Genomic DNA, 22,198 nt, shown 5'->3' on the forward strand with positions numbered 1-22,198 from the left:
AGGTGGGAGACGTGTCCTGGGCCACCTCCGTGTCCCCTCGTGGTGACGGGGCCGGGCTGCGCCTGGGGAGCGAGTGGACTCGCGCATTCCCACGTGCACCCTGCAGTGGCCTCTGGCAGGTGGGTGCTGCTCCCTTCTTGTCTGGGTGCTTCATCTACCCCAACCCGTGACTGCTTTTCCAACCAGGCTTTGACACTATGGGATGCTAATGAGCCCTTCCTCGGTGACAGGAATCCGAGGGAACTGGTTTCTGCACTCCAGCCCATGACTGCTGAGGGGACATCCGTGTGGCCCCAGACGTCGTGGGATGGTCACTATGGGGTGGTGGTGGCTGGAGGGTGCCCGCACGGAAACAGGAACCTCTCCTTGCCCCGGGCCAGTGCCGGCCTGCGGGGATGCTGTGGGTGCCCGCCTGCACTTCCCTGCCTGTGACAGCCTGGGGCTGCCTGCGCCTCCTGGAACCCACTGCAGAGCCACCCAGAGCTGAACGCAGTTTATTCAGTTCCAGTGCTGTGGAGCAGCCGGGGCCGATGGGGTGCAGGGTCTGGGGGTGCTGAGTACCCTGGACAGGACTCGTCAGAGCAATGCTGGTGCAATTGGCTGGCAGTGCAGAGGATCCGGTGCAGGCACAGACGGGGGGCAGTGGATGCTGGGAGCAGCAGCAGCTCTTTGCTCACCCACAGGGTGCGATGACAGCGACTCTGGCACCCAGCTCCTGGCGCAGCCCTTCCCAGCCAGGGCTAGGCTGTGCCTGGGGGAGATGGATGGGGCAGGCAGTGCAGGATGGGTTCTTCTGTCCCGAGCGATGGGGACCATGGGGTGCTCCCACCCTGGGCCACTTTTGGTCCCCTCAAGGCTGGACCTGCTGCAGGGTGAGACCTGTGCGGTGCCCAGGGTTGCTGGACCTGGGGGCCTCAGAGGGAGTCTTACCTTGCAATGGGGGGACGCAGGTCCGGCCGCAGCCCCGCAGGCAGCACTTCTGCTCGCGAGGACAATCCCTGTCCTGCAGGCACAGCAGGAGGCACTCGGCCGACCGGTCACCATCAGCCACGGGGGGACAGAGCCCGGGATGTGCTGGCACATGTGGAAGGACAGAGGGGTGAGGGGCTTACCTCTGGGGAGGGCACCCCTCTGGAGTGATCCTCACCCGGTCCTGCCCCATGGGGACAGCAGCTGGGTCCCTGCACATCCACTGCCCCCACAAGGGTGCTGGCCCTGGCAGGGGAGCTCAGCCTGGGACAGGGAAGGGAGGGGACATGGGGGGGTCTCAACGCCACGGGGCACTGGGGGTTTTACCCTCGGTGGGTGGTTTGCAGATGTGTCCGCAGCCGGTGGTGCAGCACTTGGCAGCCCCGGGGCAGTCGCTGTCGGTGTCACACAGCTCCAGGCAGGGTCCCAGGGACCCCCGCAGCACCACGGGGCACGTGCCGGGCTTCGCCTCAGCGTGGCGGCTGCCTGGTGACAATGGGGACCGTAGCAGTTCCAGGATCTTGCTTCCTCCAGCCCTGGGTGACCTCCGTCCCCATTGTGCCCCCATCACATCCTGGTCCTGCCCCCTGTCCCCAGGCTCGCAGTGGCCGGGGCTGTGCCAGGGTGTGTGTGCGGCGCTGGGTGCCACAGCCGGCAGCACGCGCTCCCCGGGGCCTGGGCGGCCGCCACCGGCTGCACACCCCGCTGGGCACACGCCGGGCTTCGCAGGGAGGGGCTGTGCCAACACCGGTGCGGCTGCGGTGGACACAGGGTGGCTGCGGGGCAGCCATGGGCAGTGCCAGGGGCTCACACTTGGCTGAGGCGGATGTGGGTCTGGTGAGCGCCTGCCCGGGGGGAGTGGAGCCGCTGGAGGGGGATGGCGGGGCCCTACCTCTGTCCGGGGAGGCACAGGCCAGCCCGCAGCCGGAGAAGCAGCACTTGCGGTCCCCGGGGCAGTCCCGGTCATCGGCGCAGCGGTTGGAGCAGGCAACGGCGCTCCTCTGGACACGCTTCCGCGGGCAGAGCCCGGGCTTGGCTGCAGGGAAGGGGAGGTTTGGGGCTGCGTGTGCAGCCGGCCTGGCCCCACGGAACCGTGGGGGCTGCGGAGCATGGGCTTGTCCGTGCATGGGGACACGGGGCCACCTCACCTGGCTCGGCGCGCAGGCAGCGGGCGCAGCAGCCGCGGGCGCAGCACTTCTCGCCAGGGCTGCACGCGGTGTCGTTGCTGCAGCTCGCGCCGCAGCTGGCGCCGCTGGCGCTGCCGGAGCGCGGGCAGTAGCCGGGGCTCTCTGCAGAGGGAGATGCCACGTGCGGCCGCGTGCCCGGGAGCGGGGATCACAGCGCGGGCACCGGGCCCCGGCCCCCGCCCGCCTCCCACCCGGCCCCCGCGGTACCTGTGGCGGGCAGGCGGCAGGCCCTGCCCGGGCCGCTCCGGCAGCACTTCTCGGTGCCAGGGCAGCCGCGGTCCGAGAGGCAGAACCGCCCGGGCGCGCGGGGCGCCCCGTGCCCCCCCGCCGGGCACTCGCCCGCCTTGCCGGGGGCAGGCAGGGCAGCGCGGGGCCGCCAAACCCGCGGGGCCGCAGTGACCGTGGGGGCAGCGCCCCGGTGCCTGGTGCGGTGCTGCTGGGCCGGGGCTGGCGGCAGCCCCATGGCCAGAGCCAGGAGCACCAGGAGGAGGCTGCGCCTGCCAGGCATGGCGCTGCCGCCGGGGAGCCGAGCTGGGGCTGCGCCCAAGGACCGGGATTTAAACCCTGCTGGGGGGGGTCCGGCCGCGCCGAGCTGCTCCTTCCCGCAGCAGCACCCTGTGGGCACCGAGGGAGCGCCGGGCACGAACAATGCAGCTCAGGGGAGGCTCCCGGGGCAGCGCTGGGCTCGCGGCCCACAGTGGTGCATCCCCCACAGTGAGCCCTTTCCAGGTGACCAGTGACCCGTGAGCAGCTCCCGGGATGGAACACCTGGAGGGATGGGACACAGGGAGCGGTGTCCTGACCCCGGTCCTGCCTGGCCAGCATTGCAGAGCAGAGAGCAGGTCTCTGCTGCCATGGGACACAGATGTGGCTGCACCTTGATGGCCCCACTCTGGGCTTGTCTGCACAGAAGGGTAGGTCACGGGAGAGGCTGGGGACCCTTGGAGATACAGTGCAACCAGTCAGTGATGGTGCTTGTCATGTGGAGCCCTTCCAGGCAGCACCAGCAGTGAGCAGGATGCTGCCCATTCAGGAGCACAGCAGTACAGAGAGAGGCAGCCAGGGGGGTGGCAGGGAGAGGCTGCTTTATTGGAGAGAATGCAGGGGACCCCAGGGAGGAGGATGAGGCTGAAGGCTCCGAGACAGGGGGACGGTGCAGGGCCAGGGCCTGGGCATGCAGGACTCGTGTCGGGCAGCAGCTCCCCTGTGGCCAGGCTGGCAGGAGGTGGCTGTGCCTGCAAAGGGAGCAGAGAGCTGTCAGCGGGATGGGCCGCGGGGGCTGCAGGATCCCCGGGGCTGGCGGGCACCTGACTGACCTCAGTGGAGGGGTGTCACGCAGGACACTTTGCCGCAGCCATTCCTGCAGCACTTCTGGTTCCCGGAGCAGTTGGAGTCCGACTTGCACTGGTTTGTGCAGACGCCCAGCATGGGGATCCCGGGGCTGACGGGTGGGCACGTGCCGGGCTTCTCTGCAAAGGCAAAGGGACATGGCCTGAGCCCTGCCGGCACCAGCACACGGGGCAGGGCTGACCCTGCAGCCCCCGGAGCTGCGGGCATGGCCTAGCCCCTGTCTGCCACAGTGGAGGGACCCCCAGCCTGGCCAGCAGACCCCCGGACCCCATGGTGCAGCCTGACCTGGTGGCACAGAAAACGCAGCCGCGACAGTGCCTTGACCCCACTTTTCCCCACAGCTGCCATGGCCAGCCCTGGCTGTGTGCTTGCGGTGTGTGGGCTCAGCCGGGTCCCAGTGTGCAGGGTCCCTGCCATCCTGTCCAGCTGCCTGCCACCAGCTCTGCACCACGCCGTCCTGCACTGCAGCACAGCTGGGCCAGCTCTGCCCTTGCAGGCGGCCGTGGAGGTACCAGAGCATCAGGTTCACATCCGTCTGTTTGCCACTGGAGATCTCAACTCCTGAACCCATCCACTGGGGCTGCCCTCCAGCAGGACTGGCACAGAGAGTGAGCTTATTCGGGTGGCCGTGGGGCCGTGTCCATGCAGGGCCAGAGATGATGGCTGGGAGGCAGGACCATGCCCATGTCCTGGGCTGGCCACTGCCCACCAGGATGAGTGGGTAATGAGAGCCGCAAGGAAAATGGTGCAGACCCCTGCCCACTGCACTGATCCCATGCTGCTGGGAGGAGGAAGGGTGAGTGTGGCCACCGGGAGCACACCCCAGCCCCGCCGGGGTCCCTGCTCAGTCCCCGATAACCGCACTGCAGGCGATGCACAACGGGCGCCCAGGCCCTGCACCCTGGAGCACCGGTGCCGCCGGCTGGGCTGGGCTGTGGGCTCACGGCAGCAGCACCGGGAGCAGGAGGGAGCGTTACCGTCGGGCTTCTGGCAGGCCTTGCCGCAGGCCGCCGGGCAGCACTTGAGGGTGCTCTCGCAGTCACCATCGGACTGGCACCCCACCGTGCAGTTCACTGCTTCTGTCGCCGGGTCTGGGCACACGCCGGCTTTTGCTGCAAGGCAAAGGTGGAGGCCATGGGTGAGCGCCGGGGCAGGAGATGCTGCCGCCAGCACCAGGGCTGGGTCCAGGGATGCTGCTGAGCCCAACCGCGCCGGGCGCCGGCTGGTTCTCGGCCCCGGCCCCCACCCCGGCCGGCCCTGGGGCTGGGAGTGATGCTGGCTGCTGGCCCGGGGCGTGCCGAGCCGTGCCGAGCCGTGCGCTCATACTCACTGGTGACATTCTGGGCGGATGCTGGCGGCAGCTCTGCCCAGAGAGCCAGGAGCCCCGCCAGGACGAGCACGCTGCGGGCCTTGGGCATGGTGCGGGACCGGCGCTGCGCCTCGGGCCGCCCGGCGGCCTTTAAGCTCTTGTGCAGGTGGGGCGGCGGGCGGGCGGGAGGGCTCGGCCTTCCGGGTGGCTCCCGGGGCCGGGCAGGGCCAGGCTCCCCCTTCGCGCTTGCACAACCCGAGGATCAGGTATCTGCCGCTGCTGGCGGCCGCCCAGGGAGGGGGAGCCTGGAGGAGACCGGGCGGCCGCGCCGAAAACTGGCCGGGCAGGAAGAGCAGCCGCCAGCGCGGCCCCGTGCGCTGCGCGCCCGAGCCCTGCGGACCCCGCGCCCAGCCGGGGGTCGCGGCGCTGCCGTGGCATCGGGCAGGGCTCGGTGATGCAGCCCCCGGGGATGCCGCTGGTACGGACGCCCGGCACGGGCGCACCGGGGTGGCGCAGGAGCTACCCCTGCTCGGACTCCTCCTGCCGCCGCCACTGCCGCGGTCTCAAGCTCGAGTGGAGCCCCCAGCCTGAGTCGCTGGTGCCCCGCTGCTGGCACTGTGGATCGGCGGCTGCTGCCACTCGCCCGGCTCCTGCTCCAGCCGCTCGTCCTCCTCCAGCGTTCGCTCCTCCACTGCAGGGCTCTCCAGGCTGCTGTGCCTCCGGCCGGCGCCCGCCCCGGGGCTGCCCCTGGTTCCCCCCCGCCAGCTCCTGCTGCCCGACCTCCTCGCACAGCCCCCGCCATCCTCGCAGCCTCCAGCAGCCGCGGGGATGCGGCCCGGACCATCCGGCAGCACCGGTTGGGCGAGTGGCTGGCGGGGAGTGAGCAGCCTGGCTGCAGGCCCGGTGCTCCGGGCACGGCGGTGATGCAGGACCCAGAGCCTCTCGGCACGGCGGTGTCTGGGTTACCCCTCCCGAGGCCTGTGTGCGCCCTCCCGCACACGGGGATGCAGCATCGAGCCGGGGTTTGTTTGCCCCAGTGGGCAAGCAGCCTGGAGCAGCCGCTTTCCTGCCCTGCTCTCAGCAGTTTGCTGCCCTGCCAGTTCCTGTCTCCTCCACCGGTGCTGTCAGTGGTGGCTTTAATTCCTCCTGATGCCCAGCACACTGCGTGGGGAGCCCAAGGACCCCCTTTGCTCGCAGCTCTCGGTGTCAGCTCAACACCCTTGGTTGTTTGGATGCTGCTGCAACGAGGGTCCCCCTGCATGGTTTCGGTGCTGTCTGGCTGGGAGCCACGGGCTGGACCGCATTCCTGGGGGTCAATCCTAGAGCATCCCAGATCCCTGGGGCCCATCTTGGCTATGGTCACAGGCTGAGCCTGAACAGGGCAGAGGGTGAGACCTGCCCCATCTCCAGTGATGTGCCCTTGTTGCTGGCAGAGGCACCAGGGGCAGACCCAGCTCCAGGCTGGAGCATCCTGCAGACCTGTGTGGCCAGGGGCATGTGGGGCTGGGACACGGTTCCTGCCTGAGTCACGAGCCGGTGTCCACTCTTCCGGGGTCCGTCTCCAGGTAATTTAACCCCACAGTCAACAATGCGGCAGTAAATCAGTAACTGTTTGCCTTTGCCTGCGGTCCCCTCCCTGCCACCGGTGTTTGTGCAGGAACAGGAGCTGGTGTGGATGGGCCAGTGCCTGCACCAACACCGCTCCGCACTACACCAACACCAGCAGCAGGATCCGACCAGCAGGGATGGGAAAGGGCTGGGTGCTGAGAGAGCAATGGAGCTGCTGGGGCTGGTGCCGGTACACAGGCACGCTCAGGCTGGTGGGATGCTCCTACTGTGCCCATGAGACTGGGCCCCACTGGGGACAATGCACCGGGGAACTGGGCTGGGCTGGTGTTTCTAGCCCGGGGCTGACGCTGGGACTCCATGAATAAAGGGTGTTGCAGCCCAGTGGCCCCCAGGCCAGGGCTGGGACACGGTGCTCCTGTGGTGGGGGTGGGATGTGAGTGGTAACATGGCTGCTGCAAGCATGAGCCTTGGCTACGGCCTCCATCATCTGGGCTGGACGTGAGGGACCTGTGCCATCCCTGCCGGGTCTGTGCAGGGACAGAGCCCACCCCGATCCTGGAGCAGCAGCACTGCTGCCATTCCAGTGCTGCCAACCCCGTGGTGCCATCCCTGCTGCCAGAGCAGGGGATGCCCCATGTCTCACTGCAGCTGAGCTGCTGCTCCCATGCTTCCCTTCGAGAGCCATTGCCCCGGTCTGACAGTGTGATTGCTCTGCCCCAGCGTGTGGCATGGCCTTGGTGCTGGTGGTGAGCAGCCAACACGGGGACGCTGTGAGGATGGATGCCAGCAGCTCGGCTGAGCTGGAGCAGCCGGATGGGAGCAGCCGGGAGCCCAGGAACAGGCAGGTGGCAGGAGAAGAGGGGGAAACCGCAGGGAAGGCGAGAGCCGTGGGGAGCAGTGTGGGTGTTGGCGGGTTTGCCCAAGGTTGTTCCTTGGCCCCAGTGTGCCCGGTGGCTGCTGAGCGGCTGATCCGGCTGGAGCTGCCCCCAGCCAGGTGGAGCTGTTGGAAAGTCGGCATCGCTTTCCGGAAGATAGAAACGCTTTGGCTCCTGTCCCCAGTGCGTGGCATTCAGGATGCTGCCGTCCCCACCCTGGCTCTTCCAGGCACTTCCTTGACAGAGGCTGAGGATGGCTGTAGGGAGCGCAGGGGTCTGCCAGCACGGAGTCCCCATCGCAATGCCTGCCCCAGGGGGGATCCTGGCTGGGGACGTGGGGTCAGCAGCCCTGAGCCCAAACCCAGAGGCTCTTCCCTGCAACTTCCCTGGGTGGCAGCACCTGCCACCACCGAGCCTGGTCATGCGGGTTGCACCTAAGCCCTGCGGGTGACTGCAGCTCCTTCGTGGCAGCAGGGAAGGTGCTGGAGTCACGTCTCCCTGGGAGGGAGCATGGTCAATGATTAAAAGCAGGCAAGGTGCCCCCGGCTGGCTAACCAGCCGCCCGCAGCGGCACAGAGCGGGGCAAGCTGGGAGCAGCGGTAGAGAAGGACACCCTCTCCTCTGGGAGATATCGGGCCCGGGCAGTCACAGCTCGGGGTCCCCACTCTGGACCCATGGGCTGATGCATGGGCATTACCTGACCCTGCCCGGTCCCAGGGCCCCTGCTGGGGCCCAGGCGAGCACCCACTGGCAGGGGAATGCTGGTGCACGCCGCAGGGTGGCGGGTCCCACCATGCTGCTGCTGCCAGACCCCCTCCTGCCTGCGCTGCCCGCACCGTGCAGACCACGGCAGCCCCTCTTTGTGCTGCAGAGCCACAGCCTTGGTGGGGTGTGGGGTGCCCGGAGCTGGGGAAGCGCCTGGCTCTGTGCTGGTGTGGTCGCTCTGACCTGCTCATCCCACGCAGGACCCCAGCCTGGGTCAGCCCCACAGCTGCCCAGCGCCCCCTGAGCACTCACCAGTGTTGGCAGGAGCCGCAGCATCCGGCTGTATGTGGGTGCACAGGGCGAGGATGCCCAGGAGCAGAACGATGGCAGTCTTCATGGTGCTTCCTGCAGGTACCGATGGGCAGCGCGGGTCGCCGGGGGTTTATATCCGCGTGGGGCTGGGGAGGGGCCGCGCACACATAAACCTTCATGTGCCGAAACTCGGCTGCAGCTCAGTTGTGCCCGAGGCAGCGACAGCCCCACGACATGTTACTGCCTGAGAATCATTTACCACAGCCCCGGCCCAGCTGCAGCAGCCAGGCTGCAGCTGGGGTGGGGATGGCAGCACCCCACAGCACCCAGAAACACCCTGCCCAGGGCACAGGGAGATGCGGCCATGGCTGCGGCTTCCCTCATGGCCATGGGGAGCCTGGAGGAAGGGGCTGGAGCTCTGGGGCTTGCGAAGGAGGGGACAGGGGGAAGGCTGGTACGTTCAGAGTGGCCCAGAGGGTGCAGATAGGACTTTTCCTGTGACTGCAGGAGCTGGGGGTGCTGGGGCGGACCCGTAGGTAGGGGTCAGAGGGTGGTCGGTCCCCTCACTAAGCTGTGGGACTGAACACCACCGATGTCAAGTGCTGCTCATGTGTCACAAGTGATTGGACGTGTTCATGGGACAGGAACGGAGCAGGAGAAGGGTCCCGTGTGGCAGTGGCCATCCTGGCAGCACAGCACAGGGTGCTGTGGGGCAGAGCAGCTCGGGGTCTGTCCCCGGCCATACCCACACAGAGACCCAACGCCTGCCAGCCCGATCGCAGTCCAGTGCCCGCGTCTCCCAGAGCCGAGGGTGAAGCCGACGTCCCGCGGGCGAGCGTGGCCTCGGGGGAGTGCAGCCTGCCTGTCGTGCCAGGCTGGGCGCACCCGCGGCCCGCACCGTGCTCCAAGCACCATTCCGATGTGGGGACAGGCAGGCGGCTGCTGCCGTCATGTCCCGGCAGACGGGTGCTCTGGCAGGGTCAGCACCGGGGCTGCCTTTCACCTCCCCATGCACGGATCTGTGGAGAAGCCCAAGGTTGACAGTGCGGGGAGGACATGGGGGGCCCGGCGCAGTGAAGGGTGGCTGTGCTGAGGGTGAGGTCTGCTCTGTGCCCGCAGGGACCCTGCGGTGCTGCCACTGCTGCGCCCTGACCCCACCAAATGGGTTTGCAGCTCTCACCGTGCCCCACCGAGTCGCTAAGGTCGGGCAGAGGCAGCGGCGGGGCGCCGGGGGCTGTCCCTGCCCCGGGGCTGTCACAAGGCCAGCCCGGCTGGAAGGAGCGGTCTTTGTGCCGAGGCCAGCGTGAGCCCTGTGGTCTCGTTCGGGGTTTTACAGCTCAACGATCGCATTTCTCCACTTGGGGAAATTCCTGTTTGCGTCATCCCTGCTCCGAGTGGCCAAATGCGCTTCTTGTTACCGAAACGGTGTCTGAAACAAAGGGACCATTGGCCGGAGAACCGGGGCTGTGGAAGCGGTCCCGTCCCTGTTTATGTGCACGGGCTCTCTCTAAGCGGTGCCTTTGCCCCGACGTGGCGCGTGCCGCGGTGCTGATGTTGGGAGTCACCAGTGTCCCTTGAGCAGTGCCCGGTCCTTTGGCTGGTGCTGGTGGCTCCTGGCTCGGGGGGGCTTCAGCCTCCCCCGGCTGCGTGTGCCCATCCCGTGCCGTTAACCGCGTTCGTGTCCTGCCCTGTGTCCCGGGGCCGGGGAACGGTGCCCCCCACCTGCAGCCCCACTCGCCCGCTGCCCCCTCCCTGCCTGCAACCCCCCCACCGCCGCGTCGCGCAGCTCCGCGGTCCCCGTCCCAGAGCAGCACCCCGGGCTCCGGCCGGCAGAGGAGGCTGTTGCTCCGTCAGAGCGCGCCGGGGCTCCCGGCCGGTATTTAAGGGGCCACGGAGCCGGGTCCGCTCCCTCGGGCCGGTTCGGGGGCGGACGGGGCAGAGCCTTCACCGGGTCCGAGCGCGGCGCTGCCCTCATTGCATCGGGTGAGGAGTCACGGAGAGGCCGCGGGAGAGTCCCAGCTCGGGGCACGGCTCGGGGCAGTGCCGAGGAGCCGGCGCCGAACCGGTGGGTGATGCCTCCTCCCGCAGCGGCGCGGTGCAACCGGGCAGGGCCGGGGCGGGGGCGCCTCAGGCGGTGTTCGCTCAGGTTCTAACCCATCGTTCTGGTCAGTTTATTCCCCGCATTTCGCTGGCAAAGCGGAGCAGGGCTCAGTGTCAAAGCCGCGGCACCCTCCCCATGGGCCCCTGGCAGCTCTGCAGGCACAGACAGCGAGGAACCGGGAGCAGGGGAGATGAAAAACCTCCTGAAAGTTCGGCTCCTTCCTCGCCTGCTCTGCTCGGCCCCCTCTGTGGGGGAGGGATGGGGCCAACCTCTCATCCCCAGCACCCTGATCCCCGTCCCCAGCATCCTGACTCCTGTCCCCAGCCCCTGTCGTGCCGTGCCCCGCAGTGCAGCTCTTGGGGTTAATGGCACCCGAATGATGCCATGGAGGCTGCTGCTCTGTAACAGCTCTAATAGCTCTGATCCATAACCACCGGCTGTGGTGGTGCCAAGATGCTGGTGTGGGGAGGCCGGGGCTGGGTGGTGCCGGATGTTCGAGGCCTGGCGGCAGCCCCATGCCATGCGTGCTGTGCCGGCTGGCGGCACAGGCAAGCGGCTTCCCAAAATGGGGATTTTATTACAGCCATACATCACCGCGGCGCCTGATGCGGGCAGGCGGCAGTGATTTTTCTTCGTGGTTTACAGACAAATGAGGGGAAGGAAAATTGATGTGAACTTTGCTATAGCGAGAGGTCGGGCGCGGGCAGGGAGCTGGTTATGGATGAGCCGGGAGCTGCCTGGTCCCGGCCCTTCTCCCCGCTGGATGGCTGGGAGCACTGCAGCGGCAGGGCCGGGAGCATCGGGTCCGGTGTGGGCACTGTGCTGCAGTTCCAGCGGCTGGAGGAGGGGGAGCTCCGGCTTTCCCGGCCCCCATTGCCCGCATCACGTCCTGAGCAGGCGGCTGTGCCCGTCCCTGGCTGTGGGGATGCTCGGAGGGATGCTAAGGGGAAGCATGTGGGCAGGGTGATTAATTCCAGCCGGGATTCATTAGTGCTGCAGACGCGGTTTGGACGTGCAGCGTCGGGTGAGCTGCTGTCAGCGCCTTCCGGCGACATCTCGACTGCTTTTACCACGGTTAAAGCTGCCTCCAAACGCCACAGTCCTGCCCAGTATAAGATAACAGTTAATACCCTCCAATAGCGCCTATCAGCTTCTCCATAAGGTCCATAAATATTAATACAATTCTAATTAGTTCCTTTAAATACATTACCTAAGTGAAGCGTTTCCTGGGCAATAAATCAGTGGTGGTTCAGCACCGTTAAGCAGATCATGTGCTCTCCCCACCTGTCCCATGGCCAGTCCTGCTTGCCAGGGGATGGGACCCACAGCAGCGTGTGCTGTGCCATGCGAGGGCTGGTGGTGCTCCTGCCTTGGGAGTTTCCAGCTGTGGGATGGGAAAGGGGGTGGGTTTGGGGGCTGGAACAGCCATGAGCTGGTGTCTGCTGCGATGCCTTCCTGCTGTGCTCGAGGGCTCTCCCAGCCCATGTCATGACAATGCAGCTCTGCGTGGGGAGGATGCACTGGAAAAGAGCAAATACCAAACCCATTTGCTTGAGGAGAAATTAATACAGTGTGAAACACGTAGTGGGTGATTTAAGAAGTGAATTTAAAATCTCAACACAAATAGATTTTTTCATAAGGTCAGAGGAAAGATCAAACTCTCCGGACAAGCACAGCACTTGCCATTTCCAGCTTCGTTTGCACCATAAATATTCGGGGCTGGTGCCACGTCCCTGTGCTGCCCACGTGGGTCAGATCCTGCTCACCGTGGTGAGGTGATCTCCGATCCAGGCGTGGTGCTGGGCGAGCAGCAATGTCCTGGTGTGTTACCATTTCCGGCTCCTCTTCCCACTGCCCAGCAGGGACCAGGATTGATGGTAAGAGATTTGAAAGGCTCCAAATGTGGAGGTTGTATCACGGAGCCACCACATCCATCATGAGACGTCCATTATTAAGTAACACCTTGCACGCTGGGCTGATTTCACACCTTATCTGAACCCAGCAGCTGTGCCCTAAATCCTGAGCGCCGCGACTGTCTGGAGGAATTCGGCAGCCTGTGCTCAAAATTAGCGTTAGCATCTATCATTTCCCCACACCAAATGGCTTTTGCGTCGGTACTTGGCAGCACTCATCTGTCACAAGTGCTCTGGCTGCCCAGGTCTGTCCCCTCTCTGTTACTGTTGCAGGACCCCTCGATGGCAAAACATCACCCAAAGGACAAGTGAAACCGTTTGGCCTCTCCCTTCTGCCCGGGCTGGTGGCACCGCTGGTGGTGAACACATCCTCCATCCCCTTTGGCACGGCAGGCACCAGCTCTGCTCCTGGCCGGGCTGTCCCCATCCCTCCATCCCCAGTGCAGCCAGGCACAGCCTGCAGACCCTGTCTGGGCACGTGGTTCGTGGTGCCATAGTGCTGCAGTGCCGGGCTCCTCATGGCTGCTGCTGCCTGCAGCTGTCCCTGGCGAGGAGCTCCTGCCAGGCAGGCGATGCTGGAGCTGTCGGTGTGATGAAAAGCCTCCTGCAGCAATGCAGATAACATACAAGCACAGGTCAGGCGAGGCCCCTGTAGCCCATCCATCAGGCGCAGCAGCTACAGGCGCTCCCTGTGCCACCATCTGATGCACGTTATCCGGCACAAATGTGTTTCTTCCCCCAAGGTTAAACGGATGAGTGAGGTTCAGGCACTGACAGCTCCGCCTGCCCCGGTGCAAGCGATAAACGAGCTGCAACAACCAGAGGGAGAAAAAAAGGGTTTGTTTTCTGTCAAATTCTCCTTTTGATGGTGCTGGCACGAGGACAGCGGCAGCACAGGGGCAGAGGACGGGATCAGCTCCTGGTGTGGCTGTGGGGCAGTTGGTGATGGGTGTTGTCACAGCCATGGTGGCTGTCACCGTATCACCAGTGGTATTGGACGGGTGGGAGCGAGGACTCGCCGCGGCTCTGGAGCATGTGCTCAGTGCAGCCCCAGCACGGTGCCGAGCTGTGCCCACTGTTGTCTCCTGTTCTGGGCGCTGCTGCTGCTGGGGCTGAGCACGGTGCCGCGGTGCGTGCCAGGCCGGCGTCCCGCCGCGCTGCCGCTGCCCTCGCTCAATGTCACACTTGGAGCCTGTCAACGTGAAGAAAGGGTTGCGGGCGATAAGCGATCGCGCTGTCAGCCCCGGGCGCTGATTTACCGCGGCGGCGCTAACGGAGCGCGGATTTTTCTTAATCTAAATTGAAAACTACTCAAGTAGAAAAATAATTTCATTGCTTCACGTTGCAGGGGCGGGGGGAGAGGGAGGGGAAGAACTGCACAGGGCGGGGGGCCTGGGGCTGCCCGTGCCCCCCACGGCTCTGCTCCCAGTCCAGGCCAGCACCCCCAGCCCATCAATCTGGATCTGCAGCATGAAATACTTGGAGGGGCTGGGAGTGGGAATGGGCTGTGCCAGTGTGAGGGCTCTGGAGCACGGCCATTTCAGCATGGGGGTCCCCATGCTGGATCCCAGCATTCAGGAGGTCAGGATTCAGGTCCGCAGGAGTCATTTTCCATTGGCCAGGACCTGGGACAGGGGTGGGGGGGCCACAGCGTGGTCCCAGCCCCGCTCGAGGCTATGCCGCAGGCCCCCGGTGCTGGCACAGGCGGGGATGTGCTGCCTTGCAGAGAGATGGGTAATTTGGAGTGCGAGCAAATTCTGGGAGCATTTGCTGAGCTGGGTAATAACGCGCCCAGTGAGCTGCAGCCCGAGCACGCCGCCAAATTAAAGGGATTTTTTTCCCCTTTAATTTAAAAGTCACCGTTGGGAAATCTCCGTTGGCCACGGCCCTGATTTCCCCCCGGCCGCCTTCCTGCAGAAACCTTTAATTTTGATTGTCACACTTTGTGGAGTTTAACTCGGGGAAGCAGAGCCATAAATAAGGTGCTGCTCTGGCTTCGAGGCTCCAGCTGTGCTGGGATGGTGACAGCACCGGTATAACAGGATGGCAGGATGGGCATGGGCATCCCACCAGGACCATGGCAGGGGTTGCACCGGACCCCTTTGGCCTTGGAAGGCAGCACCGGTGAGGGTGTCAAAGGCTGCAGGTTTGGCTCTGGGCTCTGCTCTGACACTGGGGTGATGTAGGGCCGGAGGAGGTGCCATGGGCACCCTGGGGCTGGGACATCTCCTGGTGTCTCTGCAGCTTGGTGGAACCAGCGTGTGACCGGTCCTCTCCCTGCTGGGGGTTTGGGAGGGAGCCGCCGGGCAGCCTGGCTTGGCGCAGAGCTGGTGTGAGCTCTGGGAAAGTTCCAGCCCGTTTGCATTTCACCCTTCAGTAATTTCACATTTACAGGTGCAATTAAGAGGCCAGCCTGGCGTCATGAAGCCATCAGTGTGGAGAGACCTGAATCCTGACCGGCTCCCGTGCGTGTTCCCATCCCTGGCCATCCGTCTGTCCATGGTCACACTGCGGTAATGCAGCAGTAACGGGCCTTGACTACATTAGATGTGGGTTGTTTAACTTCAGTGCTGCCTGAGCCCTTCAGCTGGTGGCACAGGGCACAAGCAGGGGGGAGTGGCGATGTTGAATGGTGGCCACAGCACAACCAGGGCTGGGTTGGTGCCATGTTCATCACCCCAACACCCCTGTGTTTTACAGGCAACCCACCGACGTGGCAGTGCTGGCTGGGCTGTGATGCCCAGGACAGCACCAGCAGCACATCCCTCCTGTCCCCCTTCTCCCTCTGCAGTGGGACATGGCTGGGAGAAGCCGCCTTTCCCTCTAAGCTTCCTCCCAGTTTAATTGGATAGCTTCGAGCTCAGGCTCATGATTTCTGCAGCAATTTGGTCTGAGGTTTCTTCCTTTGCCTCCATTATCCCCTCTGATTAACTGAGCTGCCCCTGTCAGCACTGCTCGGTGGTGCGGGGAGCGCAGGCGAGAACCTGTTAAAATGCATGAGCCTCTCCTGGGCAGTGATGCCCAACTGCAGGATGGGGCTGCGGCTGTGGAGGGGACCCTGCCCGGGGCTGGTGGCGGAGCTGGGGTCCCGCGGGGTGTAGGGCTGCAGGCAGGGCCCTACCATCCCCTGTACTGCAGCTTTTCCACTTCACAAACGCTCATTTCACATTCCAGCTTCAACTTGTTCCCTTTTTTCCATTTTAATAACACCAAAAGCATCCGGAAGCACTGCAGCACCCGCGGAAGAGCGAGAGCTGACATAATTAAAAAGCGGCTTCAATCAGGCTGTTTTCCTAACGGTTTGTCCTATCAGCCCACACGGCCCTGCACCCCCGTGCTCCCAACCCCCTGAGGCATCATTTACATTCCTTAATAACCCCTCATCACTATTCATGACGTGGGGAGGGCAATAACGGCTGAGCGCACAGCACTAATTCAATTTCTGCGAGGCTCAGTGTGTTTAGTTAATCACCGCGGGACCCGGTTACTCAGTACAATTATTTATTCAGAATTAGATCTCAAAGCATCTGGACTGAAACCTGAGCTCGCGATAAAATGAAGCCGGGATTCGGCTGCCCCCGCCGCCGCCCCCCGCCGCGCTCAGCCGCTGCTCCCGCACCGGCGCTCAACGCCGCGCTCGGGGCAGCCTTTGCGGGTCACTGCTGGGCGCTGGCGGCAGAGAGGGACTCCAGAGCAGGCGGGCGGGGGCTGGGGCCCTGCCTGCAGCAGCAGCACGGCCCGGGGGGCTCCCACATGCTCCGGCTTCGCCCCCAGCTGTGTCCGGGGGCTCGGGGTATCCCCCCTGCCCGGCGCAGCGGACGGGAGGTGCTGGCCGCGCTGTCTGGTTCCCGTTCCCGGCTTTCAGCGCCGGTGCTCTCACAGTTCCCAGCAGCGGGGCTCTGCCGGGCTTGCAGCCGTCAGGGTGAGAAACGGCACCCGAGCTGCTGCGCCTTCCCCGCGAGGCTGCAGGCTCCGGCGATCACGTTTTATTTAGGGCAGGTAACGCAGCAGCTTCTCAAATTCCGGACTTTGTTTCTCTTAACGTCCCCCCCCCCGTCCTCCGGGGGAAGCGAATCGACCGTGCTCTATCCCTTTGTCTAACGAGGAGAGGCTGCAGGCGGGTGGTGCCGAAGAGCATTCACAGATCACAGAACCATGGAACGGTTTGGGCTGAAGGGGCCTTAAAGCTCCTCCAGCTCCAACCCCTGCCACGGGCAGGGACCCCTTCCACTGGAGCCGCTTGCTCCAAGCCCCCGTGTCCAACCTGGCCGTGAGCATCCCCGGTGCCTGCTGCACCCGGGGTCTCCTGCCGCACGTAGCAGGTTTTACAGCCATGGGGGTATTTGTTGCCCGGGGTCAGCGCTGTTCGAGGGACTGCGGCCGTGTCCCGGCTGGAATGACCCGAACGCTCCACACGGCAGAGCCGGAGGATGCGGCGATGATCCCTTTATCCCGTCTTCCACACACAGATTTGTCGGGTTAATTCTGGCATGACGGATGCCGCTGCTCTGTAACGGAGCCACGCGGCGGGCGCCTTTCCAAACATTATCTATAGCTTTAATTCGGTGAGTGCTCCGCGCGGTGTGCGCAGGAGCCGCAGGCGGTGCTGTGCGGGAGCATCGCCGCTCAGGGCCGGTTTCTAACGCTAAGTCACAGTAAATGCGGTCAGACCCGTTAATTGCTCCCATTTGTTAGGCTGCGAACGCTAAACAATGGCTGAGCGTTCCAACGGTTCGAGTGCGGCCGCTGACGCTGCGGCCCAGGGGCGCTGGCGCGGGGCTCGGCGGAAGGATACAGGAGCACAGGGGCTGCTGCCGGGCCGGGGCAGCGGAGGCCGCCGGGACCTTTGCCCTCGGCAGGCTGTAATAAGTAGCCCCGGCTGCTTTGCGGCGGTGTGGTGTTTTGTGCTTCTCGCTTTCCGGCAGAGTGGCGCGCTCCCAGCTCTCCCTTGCTGCCTGCCTTACGGCGCGGTGTCGCGCGGCCCCGGTTGTTGGCGACAGTTCCGCGGTGGCGGGGCCCGGCCGGTGCCATGGACGTGGGGGAGCTGCTCAGCTACCAGGTGAGCGGCGCCCACCGGGCCCGGGGCGCGCCCCGGCTCTTCCTGCCGCGCCGCTGCGGAGGGACGGGGCGGCCCCGGCCGGGAGCGCCGTGCCTGGCCGTTGGTGTCGGTAGCGCCGCAGGGCCGGGCCCGCCGCAGCTCCAGGGCCCCGGTGCGGTGCGGCTGCGGCCTGTCCCCGCCTGGGACACGGGGAGCCCTGCTGGGAGCCGGGTACCGGGGTCCCGAGGGCCGCGGCCGTGCCGCTGATGGGTTCTCCCGGGCAGACGCGGTTCGGTGTCGCTGCCGGGCCCTGTCCCGAGTGAAACCAGCGCTGGTTTCTGCCCTGTGCTCTCGCTCTTCCTTCCCCTCTTTCAGGACAAACGATTCTCAGCGGAGCCTCGGGGAAAGTTTCCTTTTATCCCGTGAGTGTTCTGCTCCCGCTGGGCGGCTGCTGCTTGTGCAGAGCTCGGTTATAACGTGGATGGTGCTTTCACTGCCCGGGGGTGGGTGCGCGTCCCCGTGTGGCTCGGTGCTGGGGCCGGTGCTGCCGTTCTGTGTGTGGCAGCGTTGGCTGGTGCCTCAGTGCCCGGCGTTGTCCCAGCACAGGAGCTGTGTCACTCGGTCCGTGTCTTAATTCCAGACACAGGATTCTCCATGGAATCCCTTCGCACGGGCCCCCTGTGTGTGTTGTGCTGGGGGGCACCGTGTGTTCTGAGGTGGAAGGAGCCTCCTGCTGCAGAGCACGTGTCTGTGTGTGCAGAGGGTGTCCCTGGGAGGTGCACAAGGAAGGAGGGGATGTTGGAGGTTACCTTTGAGTCTGGGGAATTTCTCACCATCTCTGGGTTCAGACCTCCCCAGTCGGGTTAGGGTTGGGGTGAATACAGGTGAGGGGAGTGAGGAGCAGGAGGTGGATAAACAGCTCTGCTGGTCCTGAGAAATGGGATTCCCTTCCACGAGGGCTGAAAGATGGAAATGGGAATTGGAAGGAGCAGGTTTTGCTGCCTCCAAGCCGTCAGGTGTCTGCCATGGCTCTGAGTCAGGCAGAGCAGGAGCCTTTCTGTGGTGTTCTTGGAAATGCACACTCTTGTCCACCAGGAGAATCAGATACAGAGTAGTTCTGTGGTGCCTGTGCCACAGAAAGGAGTCCAACCTGTGTGTGGTGGAGAAATGAAGGGAGCTCCATGTTGTTCCCGGCTGATGGGCTGCTGCTTCTGCAAGGAGGAGGAGGGCTCAAGGGCTGGTGAGGAGGAGGATGGCTGCTTCCCGGCTGCCCTGGGCACAAGCTGGCCCCTTTCCTGCCCTGGGCTGGTTCAGGATCTCCTTTACCATTGCTGCAGGGGTGGCACTGGCTGTTGGGGGCGGGTGTTGTGCTCCTCAGCCCTCTGATTTTAATCTCTTGCTGCAGATGAATCTGTCTCCTCAGCTTCCCCCAGCACAGCCCACAATAATTGCTTTACTCTTGCAGTGTTTTGAATTTCTCTCCTCTAAATGCCTGATCTGTGCCCTTGCTTAATCAAGATGATATTCTCCCTTGCTGCCAAGCCTGGCGTGGAAGATTTTGGGCACTGTGCCACCGACTCAGCACCACGTGTGGGGAAAAGGAACCTCTTGCAACAAAAAATACAATTAAACAGCACCTGGCAGTTTATACAAGCTCAGAAATCCATAAACTTTATGTGTTGCTGCAAAACAGTTGCAGATGGTCTGCGCTGATGGTTAAATATCGCTGCTGTTCCGCCCGGCTCCTGTGTCTCGTCTCCCATTACGGGGGGGGTAACGGAGGGGACAGAGCCAGCCCTGGCTCTTCCCAGAGATCCCTTCCAGTTGGGAGTAATAATGGAGACTGCTTTAACTCCCATTCAGTGCAGCTCTTGCTGCTGTGAGTCATCATTACAAACTGCTCATTTTTTAATGCACTATTAGTAAACCCAGATAACAGAAGCAGCAGCAGATAAGGGGTGAGGTCTGGCTGGGGTCAGGCCATCTGCTCACTATGGGAATGGGCTGAGTGTGTTTTGTAGTGGGGTGAGTCCCTGTGGATCAGTGAAGGCGCAATGATTGCTGCTGCTGTAGCTCATTCCCTGTAAATCTGCACTGGAATGGGTGCCCTGGTGCAGGGGCAGCTCAGCTGTGTGGGGTTTTGACTCTCCAGCCTTGTTGTCCTGGTGCCTCTCATCCTGCTTTTGAGATATTTCAAATATGGAGCTGTCACTGGCTCCATGTGGCGGAGCCTGCGTGTACTTACTGGTGCCCTGGTACCCGGCCTGGTGTGTTGGTACATGGGTACCCTGCCTGGTGCCCTGGTACCCAGCCTGGTGCACTGGTACCTGGCCTGGTATGTTGGTACATGGGTACCCTGCCTGGTGTGCTGGTACCCAGCCTGGTGCACTGCTGGCTGCAGCTGAGCTTTTAGTTTACTTTCTGCTGTGTTATCCCTGGCCATCAAATCAGCGCAGGGAAGGTGCTCCCCAGGGTGAGTCTGGAGAGGATCTGGGTTCTTCCTCTCTGACAGTAATAATCCATATCCATGGGAGTACAGGGCATGACTTGCGTTTTGGTTGCCTCAGCTTGTGTGAGTTTGAGCTCTTGGAGCTTGCTGAGATTTCTGGGTTTATCTCGTACCAGTTCCCCATTTTTAACGCTCGGATCCTGCACCAACCAGAAGTGTGGTGTTTCAGGAGCAAAAACCAATCAAAGTACGATTGATCAAAGCTTGGTTCATCACAAATGCTGGACACAAAATGAAGTTAGCGAAGATGCCTCTGGAGACCGGGGCTTGCCCTCGGAGTCCTGTCCTGGCAGCTCCTGCGACGCTTGCTGCTGTGGCAGCTCAGGGCACACTGTGGCCGCTGCAGGAGCTGCATCACTTAGGAAGATTTATTTCAGGTTTCATTAACAATTTCTGAGCTCGCAGTAACGAGGTTACGTACAAAGCAGATGTCTCAGTAATGTGAAACTCCATTACTGAGGCTCCTCTAAACCTGCCTGGTGCTCAGAGGAGGCTGGAAGCAAGTGGGGGCCTAAACAACGTTCTTGGATCTGATGGGGTGCTTAATCCTGGTATTAATGTGCCATCAGTGCTCTGAGGGAGACGGGGGCCCTGCGCAGAGCCTGCCCTGTCTTTGGGGTATAGTTGCTGTCATGTCTGCTGGGTGCTTGTGTTCCACGGGGTTGTGACCAGTGGGTGCTTCCGGGGCAGGTCTGTGCCCACCTAGGGTCTCTCCTTGCCGCAAAGCACGTATGGCTGGGTCTGGGAGAGAAACAAAGATAATTCCCTTCACCAGTCATGAGCCTTTTTTTTACTTCTATTTTATAAATGTCAGCTTCTTAAAGCCTTTTTGTATTTGCTGCTTTCTGTCTGGCAATATCAGTGTTTGATTTAAATGAAAATGTCTTTGGAATAAATTACTGTGAATGCTCTGCACTCAGCGGAACGGAATTAAGCTTAACTAACAAAACAATTCCACACTGCTCTTCTTGTGCCTTTACTAATGAATCCCAGCTCCTCGCCAAATGCACCTTAGCACAGCTGATTATAAACCCCACATTTTATTTAGCAAATGATGAACTTTCCCTTCCCTACCAGAAAGCAAAACTTGTGTAGATGTGCGTGAAGCTGTGATGCTCTTTAAATGAATGTGTTAGGCCACAACATATGTGTTCGCACAGCATCAGTGTGAGGATGGTGGGACACTGGCACAGGGTGCCCAGAGGAGCTGTGGCTGCCCCATCCCTGGCAGTGCTCAAGGCCAGGTTGGACACAGGGGCTTGGAGCAAGCTGCTCCAGTGGAAGGGGTCCCTGCCCGTGGCAGGGGTTGGAGCTGGAGGAGCTTTAAGCTTCCTTCCAACCCAAACCATTCCATGATTCTATGGTTCTATGGATATACTCCAGTGTCAGCACAGCAATGGATATGCTTAATTCTTGTTGGTTGGTGACAGTCCTCAAGCAAATGCAAACCTCAGGAGAGTCAATGGGCAAAGGCTGATGCTCACCTTGAACCAGCAGCCCCTGAGCATGGGAGCTGGGCAGGCACTGGGTGCCTCCCTCCAGCCCCTCTTCCTTGGTTTCAATAGTGCTGGAGAACAGCAATATTCTGAGTGAGGTTTTGCATAACATCAATAACAGAAGGAAAAACCTTAATGCCCACTTAATGTGTTTGCTGGGAATTCAATTACTGCCTATTGCTGCTCTGTTGCAGCATTAATAATTGCACACAGGGCAGCTCCATAATTTATCATAATGATTCCTGGAATGTGTGACAGAAGATTCCTCCCCCCAACAATGCACAAATACAAAAAGGATAAAGCAGTTGAGACTGAGGCAGGCTGTAAATGCTGCTGCTGAGGATGTGCTTGGAGGAAATGGCTTGGTGTCCTGATGGAGTTTTAATTTAGGTTTGTTGGGGTGATGCAGCCCCTGCCATGGTCCCTCCCTGCATCTGACACCCCCCTGGTCCCTCTTTACAGCCATGTCTCACTGAGGGGTTTGTTCCTCTTTTAATGCTTAGAAATGAGTGTGGAATGAGATTCTGACCCCCTGGACATGGAGCAGCCAGGGCAAATCTTGTGGGGCCTTTTGCTAGGGGGGTCAGGATTCCCCGTTTCTGTTGTGTCTAATGCTGATCCGTCAGGGGTGGGTCGGGATGAACTGGCTGTTAGTGAGGGGGAGGACAGGGACCTTTGTGTCTGTAAGGGCACTGAGTAAGGAACGTGTATTTACCACAGGTTTTTCCTTAGACTCTTCCTTTAGAAGAGCACCTTTTCTCTTTTTCTTTATTGGGTTGCTCGTTGCTTAGGGAGGGTTTGAACTCCTGGTTGTTGACAATGACACATTTGTTTCTAAATGGATCTGTGTGAAATTAGACTTTAA

At 62.5% G+C, this 22,198-nt stretch overlaps 3 protein-coding genes and 1 long non-coding RNA gene across 6 annotated transcripts in view; 2 read left to right on the forward strand and 2 right to left on the reverse strand.

Annotated features, from left to right (window-relative positions):
• Nucleotides 1-517: 517 nt before the first annotated feature.
• Nucleotides 518-2,664, reverse strand: LOC136020647 (WAP four-disulfide core domain protein 3-like). The gene is made up of 5 exons (XM_065691920.1): nt 2,364-2,664; nt 2,118-2,258; nt 1,862-2,005; nt 1,297-1,455; nt 518-1,074 (listed from the first exon to the last, which is right to left on the reverse strand). Exons 1-5 carry the CDS (start codon nt 2,662-2,664, stop codon nt 851-853), a joined length of 969 nt encoding a protein of 322 aa, XP_065547992.1. The 3' UTR covers nt 518-850.
• A 560-nt stretch (nt 2,665-3,224) lies between these two features.
• Nucleotides 3,225-8,395, reverse strand: LOC136020506 (WAP four-disulfide core domain protein 2-like). Of its 2 annotated transcripts, none has more exons than XM_065691641.1 (4): nt 8,277-8,395; nt 4,484-4,618; nt 3,473-3,625; nt 3,225-3,391 (listed from the first exon to the last, which is right to left on the reverse strand). In XM_065691641.1, the coding sequence occupies exons 1-3, from the start codon at nt 8,359-8,361 to the stop codon at nt 3,474-3,476; spliced, it is 372 nt and encodes a 123-aa protein (XP_065547713.1). In that variant the 5' UTR covers nt 8,362-8,395; the 3' UTR covers nt 3,225-3,391; nt 3,473. The 2 variants fall into 2 exon arrangements, with proteins under 2 accessions (XP_065547713.1, XP_065547712.1); XM_065691640.1 differs by lacking the exon at nt 8,277-8,395 and adding an exon at nt 4,837-5,031.
• Nucleotides 8,396-10,150: 1,755 nt separating this feature from the next.
• Nucleotides 10,151-15,575, forward strand: LOC136020275 (uncharacterized). The gene is made up of 2 exons (XR_010615262.1): nt 10,151-10,341; nt 14,685-15,575. It is a non-coding gene; the product is annotated as an uncharacterized LOC136020275 (long non-coding RNA).
• A 1,641-nt stretch (nt 15,576-17,216) lies between these two features.
• CTNNBL1 (catenin beta like 1) overlaps nt 17,217-22,198 on the forward strand; it is a 42,953-nt gene continuing 37,971 nt past the window's right edge. Inside the window, exon 1 of one of the 2 annotated variants that reach the window (XM_065691233.1) lies at nt 17,217-17,349. In XM_065691233.1, the coding sequence (XP_065547305.1) occupies nt 17,320-17,349 (30 nt within the window). In that variant the 5' untranslated portion in view covers nt 17,217-17,319. The remainder of the gene's footprint in view (nt 17,350-22,198) is intronic. The other variant, XM_065691232.1, reaches the window with a different exon arrangement.

Source organism: Lathamus discolor, chromosome 11 (genome assembly GCF_037157495.1).
Source record: "Lathamus discolor isolate bLatDis1 chromosome 11, bLatDis1.hap1, whole genome shotgun sequence".
Classification (NCBI taxonomy): Eukaryota; Metazoa; Chordata; class Aves; order Psittaciformes; family Psittacidae; genus Lathamus; species Lathamus discolor.